Source organism: Zingiber officinale, chromosome 7B (assembly GCF_018446385.1).
Source record: "Zingiber officinale cultivar Zhangliang chromosome 7B, Zo_v1.1, whole genome shotgun sequence".
In the NCBI taxonomy this organism is placed as follows: domain Eukaryota; kingdom Viridiplantae; phylum Streptophyta; class Magnoliopsida; order Zingiberales; family Zingiberaceae; genus Zingiber; species Zingiber officinale.
In genome coordinates this window covers 74472577-74482407 of record NC_055999.1, presented here as the reverse complement: position 1 = coordinate 74482407, position 9831 = coordinate 74472577, and the positions used below count along the sequence as shown (strand labels likewise).

The 9831-nt window shown below is 35.6% G+C and overlaps 1 protein-coding gene across 1 annotated transcript; it reads left to right on the top strand.

Moving 5' to 3' along the window:
- The first annotated feature begins 2621 nt into the window (after positions 1-2621).
- On the top strand, positions 2622-9492 carry LOC122006027 (GDSL esterase/lipase CPRD49-like). The gene is made up of 6 exons (XM_042561323.1): positions 2622-2821; positions 3540-3617; positions 8296-8436; positions 8514-8590; positions 8671-8820; positions 9064-9492. Exons 1-6 carry the CDS (start codon positions 2711-2713, stop codon positions 9212-9214), a joined length of 708 nt encoding a protein of 235 aa, XP_042417257.1. The 5' UTR covers positions 2622-2710; the 3' UTR covers positions 9215-9492.
- The last annotated feature ends 339 nt before the right edge of the window (positions 9493-9831 follow it).

The window sequence follows — 9831 nt, the reverse complement described above, 5'->3', positions numbered from 1 at the left end:
CTATCACACAAGTGACCGCCTCTAAGAGTGGAGTTAAGACAGTTTCTAGTTCTTAAAGGTTTTGAAAGTAGTCTTGTTAGAACTTAAGTCACCCTGATATATGTTCAGGATAAGGTCATGTGCGACATGATTGACATAGGTGGACACATCCATATTACCTATAAGAAGCTAGGTTTGATATCTTAGATATCACCTGCGAATTTGAGATATGTCTTTAAGGTACTCTCTAAAAAATCTCTGAGTAGAGTCTTATGTGTAGACTGAGTCTTATACCTGCATAATGTTAGAAAAAACTATATATGCCCTTCTAAGAGATGAGGGATTAAAATTGTGTCACGTTTCATACCACATGTGGTATGACAACTAGGATAGTGGGAGCGACAATAACTCTTTATATCCCTGAGCCTCACTGTGAGATCCGAAATCCTCTAGGTGGGATTTCTTGTATCCTTATTAGTTTTAGCTGTTTTTTTATGTCATGATTTAATGCTTGCTACTTTAGTCTGTTTATCGATAACTCGAAAGATAAATTAAGGTTTGAGGGGCAGGTCTAGGAAAGCAATTGAGTTGAGATTGATAGATTCGAGTTTGGGAAAAGAAAGACCAATTGATAATATATCATCATATAATATTCACTGACTAATCTTTTATGTTTATCTATGTAGAGATTAAAACATATTAGTGAATATCAAATTGAGTGTCATCTGGGAATTATTTTCGATGAGGAAAGTAGCTCGATGGATATATTCAGTCTTGGATATGGGGTACAATGAGATTTTACATCTTATGATACAATGATGATTACGTAATCATCTTAACAGACGCATTGAATAGTTTTGTATGCAGGTGTACTTGCAAGTCGCACGCCATTTAACTCTGTATGGAAGCCTAGTATGATGATATAATGTGTCACATGAGTTGTGATCTAGTGATAAAAATTAAATGTCTTTGTGTGCAAGTGGGAGATGTTAGTAACTTATGCCCACTAATGGCATTCAACAATGTTAGTAACTTATGCCCACTATGAGACATTCATATATGTAAGTAATTTATGTCCACTATGGGGTATTAATACATGCAAGTAACTTATACACACTATGGGACATTAATACATATAAGTAACTTATACCCACTATAGAGTATTCATACAAAGGTTAATAACCCCCTAATGTTAGCAGCCCCCCTTTTTTTATCTTATTCTAGAAATTCATATTTCTTGTGTGAAGTATGGAAGTGAGAAAAGAAAGAAAAGGGAAGGAAGTCTAAGAAAGAAGAGAGTTGTAGTCTCTATCATGTTGAGTAGAACAAAAGGAAACTATCATCACACATCACTAGGTTAAGGGTTGAAACGTTGTGACATAACATTGATAGTTTGAGATACGTGACTATCATATGACTTCGAGTAGTTCGTGGCTAGGGTTTACAACAATTCTAAAGCTTTACAATGTCGGAGATTAGATCATCATCAACTAAGGTATAAATTTAATTTTCGTAAAGTAGAAGTAAATTTATGTATTTTACTTTTATTAATATTTAACAATTACTTTGTTTGAGAGGAAAGAAAGAGGAATCATGGTTAAATATATAAAGTTATAAAAATATACTTATGGTTTAAATTAGATTTTTTATAATATTAATATTTATTTTATAAATATAAATTAGATATTTTTAATAACAAAATTAATTCTTTTATATTATTATTTAAATTAGTTATTTTTTAATAAAAAATTAATTAGTTTTTACTACCAATAATAATAGAATTATGAAAATAATGTCTTCTTCACCAATAATAAAATAATTAAATGAGAAATAATAAAATTAATGACTTTAAAAATGTCAAATAAAAAATTTGAAAGATATCACTTATAATAAAAATTCTTTGATTCTTTCAAAACTTCCAAGTAAGAAAAAAATTAAGATCTCCTTTTAAATTTTGACGTTAAAATAATTTTTTCTTTTAGTTTAGTCAATCAGAAGACGCGTTAAATTTCTTTCTTCGACAATCCAATATCAAGGAATTGAACTCCGAGAGGCACAACAATAGTTTGTGTTGGCATAGTTGAAAATTGAAAATTTTCTTAAACTATTTAAGAATAAGAATAAAATTGAAATAAAAAATCTTTTACTTTCCAATCTCCTTGACTCCAAGTTGAAGGGTAAGAAAATCTGAAAAGGAAGAGATTAAAACTTATACTTCCTTACCTTTTCTTTTCTTTTTTCTTTTACTTCCCTCCTCCTTTCCTCATTTACCTTTCTTTCCCTTCCCTCACCTCCTCCCAAACATACCTTAAAAATATTAAGTATTTTATTTATTTATTTTAATGAATGATGATACGTGGCGATTTATCCTCGTGAAGCTGTCTCTTGTGGTCTTACCATTGCCCCCGGCTAGTATCCAAATTATCATTTAGACATTCATAATTTAATCCCTAATTATGATATATTTGTAAGAATTTTTTTACCAAATGAAATTCATAATCAAGAGATACTAGATTTCTGGATCGTTGCCATGAACATTTATCCTGGGCCGGTGAAAAAATTTTATAGGACTAGATTAATCATGCAGACCAGTTAACTTTTATTATTATTATTATTATTATTATTATTTCGTGTGGCATTGCCGCTTCCTTACTGGACGAGCCTTGCGCACCGCTACGGTATATACCGATCCATCGAGGGATCTGAGGAGACAGACCGATCGGGAGGAGTGATGGTCGGACCCGGAAGACCGTTGTTCGTGCTCTTCGGATCTTCCATCGTCGAGTTTAGCTACGGCAACGGCGGCTGGGGGGCCATCCTCGCCGACTACTACGCCCGCAAGGTACTCCCGAGATTTCTCCCTGTTCTCGAAGTTCTTCGTTTGGATCTTTGAATCTGATGATTGCCATGGGGTTTTCACAAATCTCCATCTTTAAGTTCTGTAACAAGATAGGATCTTGTTCGGTTGGTTCATAAATAAACCATTTGATTTGGTAGATACTCTACTTTGTGATCGATTAGAGCTTCGACCTTTCCCGGATATAATTTAATTGATCTGTTTGTCCTAGTTAAAAAACGACGCAGAAAATAGGATCGATTGATATAGAATGTCACTTAGTTTGCTTTCTTTAGTTTTGACGTGCAACGTCTCCTATATTTCAGGTAGTTCAAAGAATTGTTTGTTTTTTACACATAATCTTCTTTTCTGACATACTTATCTGGATTGCCAGGTAGTAAATTTACCTGGTGTGTAAGATAACCAGTTTAGTCGCTAGCATCACATATACAAGAGGCTTGTGAATTTTTCGAACATGTATACATACATTGAATACAGAGTCATGAATTTTAATTGCATCCTACAGTCAGCATCATCAACTTTCCTGCAATTTAGGGTTCTTATCTGCAATAAAACTATGCTTGCAATATACGCATGCTAACAGAGCATGCTCTGTATATTTTAGATTTTGCAAACAACTTTCCTACTTTTAAATTTCAAGTTTCGGGACCACATACATCAATTTTTTTGGTGAATTTCTCACTACTTTTCTGATACGAGATAGGCTGACATTTTAGTGCGGGGATACGCTGGATGGAACTCAAGACGTGCTGTCCAAGTGCTTGATAAAATTTTCCCAAAGGTAAATGGCAGAACACTATATGTTTTAGATAATTTCCAAAAGGTCTACTTATAATGTGTATCAAAAAGTTCTAGGTAACTTCTCCATGCTTATGTTCCTCATACTGCATGCTGATCAATGGTGATGTAGTTTTGCACAACTTTTACAATTTAGGTCTTTTTTACATGAGGATGTTCTATGAACTGGACTCATTCTAATTGTGAACTTTATTATAAAAAGACAGATCAGGGTTCATAGGATTGCTGATGCGCAATAAGTCAATTGCAGTTTCTTTACTTTTTTCCTCCTCCTCTATGATTTTATCAGTGATCAAACTACCTGCTCATACTAGATGCTGCATCAGGAATATTAATTTGAGTCTATCAAGGTTCAACCTTGTCTGCTTTTCTAGCTCCATTATCCTCTGAATCTTAACACCTTGATTAATTGTTTTAGGAGGTTTTTTTTTCCATGTTACATCTTGTATGCTACTATGCTTTTAAAACTCTTAGTAACAACTATTACACAACAATGTAAACACTAATGCTTCCGTCCATACATGTATCATGTTCCTTGAAGTCCCCTTTCTGCCGAAATAAACTTATCCAACTAGACTAGAATAATATGGTTGCTTGGTGTCTAGAGGGTTTTTTTAAGTAATTAAAGGTCAAGGGTTCAATTTTCTGCTGTGATGTTTGAGGGTGTCAACTAGCTTAGTTGGTACATGCCGTGGAAGTTGTTGCCAAAGTTTTGGGTTCAAAACCCGCCTTCACTTAGCTGTGAATGCTTAAGGCTCCTATAGCCATCATTTTCAAAAGAAAAATTAAAGAGAGAAAAAATTGTCATATTTCTCAGAGATTTATATAAAAAAATTCTCATCATACTATTCCTATTTTCTTCATCTACAAGATCCACCTAAATGTTTTGCTCTGGCTTGTATATGCTTAGTTCCTACCCATCAATGATTCTTTGGTGGGTGCAGATTTATTGAACTTCAAATTGACAAACAAAAAGACATGACTAGTAAACCTAACAGTATATTTGCACCATAGATCAGAATGCACCCGACATCAATCCTAGGTAGTTTATCTTATCATATATCAAGTACTCAAAATAAAGAGAAAAAAGAAAAAGGAAAAAAGAAAAACAACTAGCTGATTGTTTACAATAGCAAAATAAGAAAGATGAAAGTATGTATGATTGAATATTCAGTTTTATCATATTTTTCTTTGACTTACTGAAGAGAAGCAATACATGTTCACAGTTCCTGTCTTCATTCAATAATCACAGTAAGTTTTCGACAATTAAGTTTGTCGGCAACTTCTCAGTAGGGATTTAAATGAACATAATGTTTGTGAACCATATTGATAATTGGCTTGTTAAAAGTTCATTTAGGATATTTTAAAATATATCTATACAACAAAAAAGCTTTAGCACTAGTGAGCTCGGCTTGGTAACATAAGTAAATAAAGATTGTGAATAGTTCTCAAATAAACTTACTTAGTAACTATTGTAAAGCTCCATTATAACATTGTATCATTATTTGTTTAATTTTTTATTCAAATATATAAAGAATAAATTACATGTGTATATTTACCATTGTTTCTAGATATATTATTATTTTATGGTTTCAAATTATCTATAATATCTAAGATTATAAAATAATATAAGTTCATTCATTGATCAACCTTTTAACTAAATTATAAGGATAACATTGTCTCTTATTGATCTTAGTCAAATATTGAGCTCGATTAGCTTTTTAAAGCAAACTTGAATATACTCTTAAGCTAAAAAAGAAAAACAAACAAGCTTGAGCACATTCTAGGTTGGTTAGTTTGCAGCCCCTACCTCTCAGCATATGGAACCATGCTGTCCAGTTTAAACCCAACAGCAAAAATTTGCACTATGCTCATAACAAATTGCCATGAGAAAATATTTTAACACATCAACTTCAAGACATCAGCATCTGGATCTGTTATAAATAGGTTGTTGGCAAATTTGTAGTTTGCCACACTAGCGGAGACTACTATGCCATAAATCTGGAGCATGTACCCAAAACTAAATCATCTTACAAGACAATGGCTGAAGGGTTATTTTGAATGGAGAGAAAACCTGGTGGTGCTCTGCACCATCAAAGTAGAAATTCATGGATTATTCAAACTGGAAGCTACACAGGCTAACTAGTGTATCTTGCAGACGAATGCTGACAAAGCACCTCCTGCTCCCTTTGTGTTGCTGATTAGGGGCATTAGACATCTCCTATTCACTTGTGAGTTTGCTAGCTATGGATAGCAATGCATTCTTCCCACTGGAATCATTTCTGACTCACTAGATAAAATTTATTGGATGTCTTTCATTACAAGTTTACTATCTTAGAAGAACCATAATCAATGCTGTAGGATTTTGTTCGACACTAGGAAAAAAATGTAAAACTGTAAACACTTACAGAGCGTTTGGTTTCCATTTTCATTTTATGAAAAACATATTTTTTCTTTTTTTCTTTTTAGAAAATAACTTTTAGACATTCTCTATTCTATTTTCCCATAAAATGATATCTCCTTTTCTAGAAAACAAACGTGGGTATTGCAAACCAAACAATGTTTTTTATTTTCTCAGAAAATGAAAATAGAAAATTTATAAACCAAACGCTGCCTTAGGGTTTAGGGTCGAACAAGATCTTTTGTCGTCGTGCTGGTTCTTGGAAGAGGAATCACGAATGAGATCGAAGAGCCCTAAGATTCCACGAGCCAAATCCTCCTGATTTGGATGTTCTCTTGGAAGATAAGAGATGAATCCACGCGTGTAGGGAAAAGGCCACCCTTCAGTCTCTCTTGGGCGCAACATATAAGGAGGAGCCAAGTGAGGTACGTGGGCAGTTTATGTAACTGCCCACGCCTCCCACTTCTCCCACGTCCAACATGAATAGCGTAATCATCTTTTCGTCATTTCTTTTTCTAATAGAGTTGTTAGTAGCGTAGCAGAATCAAGGAAACTAAGAACAATAACAGAAACACAGAGAACACTAAATTTGCTTGGTTCCCAACGCCCCAGGATTATAGCCGAAGCAGTAGTCCACTAGTATCTTTCTCCTTTCTCGACTCTTCTGGAGGCAGAGAAACCTCTTGCAAGTTGAAAGACTCAATCACAAATAAGATAATATGAGTAGGAGTATAAAGAATGAGCACGTAATTAAAAACAAACAAACTCATCGTAGACCGGCTCGAAACCTTGAGTGTCGCGACACTCCTCGCTTCTCGGACCACAGGAGCGGCGTTTAGAGAACTAGCATGAAGATGGACGTTTGCAAGAGTTGCTGGAAGACGCTGCATTGATTCCCCTTTAATACAACTTGATCAACACTTCCCCAGTCGACTGGAGGCCCTTCGTCGCATGGATGTTGTTGACATAGCTGCAAACCCAATCCTCTTCGAGATAAGTTTTTGACCTCTCGGTCGACTGGACACCCTCAGGTCGCCCCCAGCTCAGCCAAAACTTATTTGAGACTCGACTCGTTAGGACCCGATTAGGTTGCATCAACTGTATATTCCCTTCCGGTTGACCCTATTCACTTTTAGTCGATCGTATTCACTTTTGATCGACCGTATTCCCTTCTGGTCGACCGTATTCTCCAGTTGACAGTATTTCCTTCCGGTCAATCATATCCTCTAGTCCCCAATTGGTGTCGTTTGTGCCTTTGTCCAAGATGCACAACAAACAAGCACAATAAGCAAAACCTAATACTTGGTTTATCTAACCTATTAGGTTCACTTGGAGTCTACTCCTCCAAGATTTCTCTCTTTGTTAAGCAATCAACTCCCAGCTGACTCCACTTAGACTTGTTTGTCAAGCAATTAACTCTCCACTTGTACTATATTCACCTAGCACCCAACTAAGACTTTTGTCCACTAAGCAATTAGCTCCCAGCTGACTCTACTTGAACTTGTTTCACCTAGCACTTAGTTTGGACTTTCCACTGCCTAGCTTGACTTACTAGGATTTTGTCACTACCGAACTTCACTTATTATGACTTTTCAACTGCCTAGCTTCAGTCTTACTTGGACTTCTCACTCATTTCCAAGCCTCAAGTCAACCTTGACTTTACTTGGACTCTTCAAGTCACTACCTAGCCAAGATCAATTTATTTGGTCACCCTTGAGGCCTTGACCAAATTCCCTTAAATATATTGTTCAAATCAAACCATCAAAATCGTAGAGGCGACTGCACCAACAAAGGCAATGGATCCTATGCTGGATTTGGAGCAATTTGGTGCTTAAGAAACCAAAGAATATCTCAGAGCTTGCCAAGGTAGTAAGAAGAAACATTGTTGCTCTATACGACTTACTATAGCCATTAAGATGATTACTTCTTTCTGAATGATAAAACATACTGTATGGGTGGGAAATTGGTGAACTCCCAACTCTTTGCCTTTCACTTCCTGGACATATTTTCTATCGATGTATTTCTGTAGGGCTTTTGTTTCCGAGTTCTTTCATGAAGATCCAGTTGTCAAGTGATTTTGTTTTTGTTTAATGTTTAATCTATGTTAGCACTTACCTGGTTGAGTTTCTAATTAGTTATCTACAAAGCTAGCAATATTTAGCTAACAATACTCCTGTTCATTATGTCGCTAGTTAAATTGGCAATTATCACAATTCCTTATCACTTACATCCAACGTTAACCTCTGTGACTCTCTACTAGAATGCAGCAATTCAACCTGCTTTGGTGATTGTTTACTTTGGCGGGAATGATTCTTGCATTCCTCACGCATCCATCAAAGGTCCTCATGTGCCTCTTCAAGAATATATCGCGAACATGGAAAAGATTGCAGTTCACCTAATGGTAGCTCTGTTTCTTTTGACAGTTGAAGCTACATAAAGATGTTCTTGACGTGTCGACATTGAAATGTTATTTTTCAGGGTTTATCTGAGAAGACACGGATTATTTTCCTTAGCTGCCCTCCTGTTAATGAGGAAATGCATCGTCTGACACAAGAGTAATGCACTGGTGGTCCATCTCTAGTCATTTGTTCAAACTTCATACTTTCGAGATTCACTCACTTTACCCCTAACGCAGTTCTAAACTATGTGTGACGAATCGTTCAAACGAATCCTGCAAAAAGTACTCAGAAGCTTGCAAGCAACTGTGCTGGCGGATGGATCTGAAAGTTATTGACCTTTTCACTATAATTCAAGAGCATGATGACCAGAGTACTCCATGCTTTATGTAAGTATGCATGTATTGTTTTCCCATATTTTGACTGACCTCAATCTAGTATTACTGTCGTAATTTCTGCCTTGCATTTCTAATTCATGCTCCTTCGACCATTGATCCTTGATAGATAATTGCGACAGGTAGAACACAAACTCCAACAATAATACTAGTCGTCGAAACTTGATAAATACTTCTTTAGATTTTCAAGTTATATTGCTGCTGAATCACTTGGTTATATACTTTCTGCTGATGCAGTGAGGATGGAATTCACTTCTCGGCCGAAGGAAGCAAGGTCCTAGCAAGAGAGATTCTTAAGGCGATAAGAAATGCTGATTGGAAGCCAACTTTATACTGCAATGCCATGCTGCCAGAGTTCGCAGAGGACTCAGATTATGATTCGGAATGATCCTACTCCGCTTATTAAAATGCTGATTATGATTCAGAATGATCCTACGCTTGCATTGACAACAATTGGACTCAGATGTACAGCTATTCAGATTGTTGCTAATCCTACTCTGCTTATTAAATTTATTAGTTTTAAAAAAATTTATTGAACTTTTTTATCATGTATGTTTCTTCATCTTCGTCAAGTGATGACTCTAAAATTTGTTCTCCTTAGCTTTTAAAGCGATAGTTATTTGACTTTTCTATATTTTTAAATTATGCACATTGAGATTAGTGTAATTCTAAAGTTGAAAATAACTTTTCTAAATTATTTATCTCTAAGTCCTTTGAGATTAGGAATCTACTATTGATATCCATTCAGGGATTTTTGGAAATACATTGAGTGTATATTTGAGTGAGTCTTAATTTGTTATTGTTTCTCCGAGGTTGTTAAGCCCAGTGATTACCTCTTTCAGCTTTGTGTGCAGTTGTATGACCGTTTCTCCTTCTTTTAGCCGTAGGTAACTCAGTTGATTTCGGAGCAAGTCGTGTTCGACTGATCTGGCTGAATGGAGGTGCCTCGGTTCATCGAAGGCATCTCAGTTTCGATGGAGACGCCTCAGTTCCGATGGAGGGGCC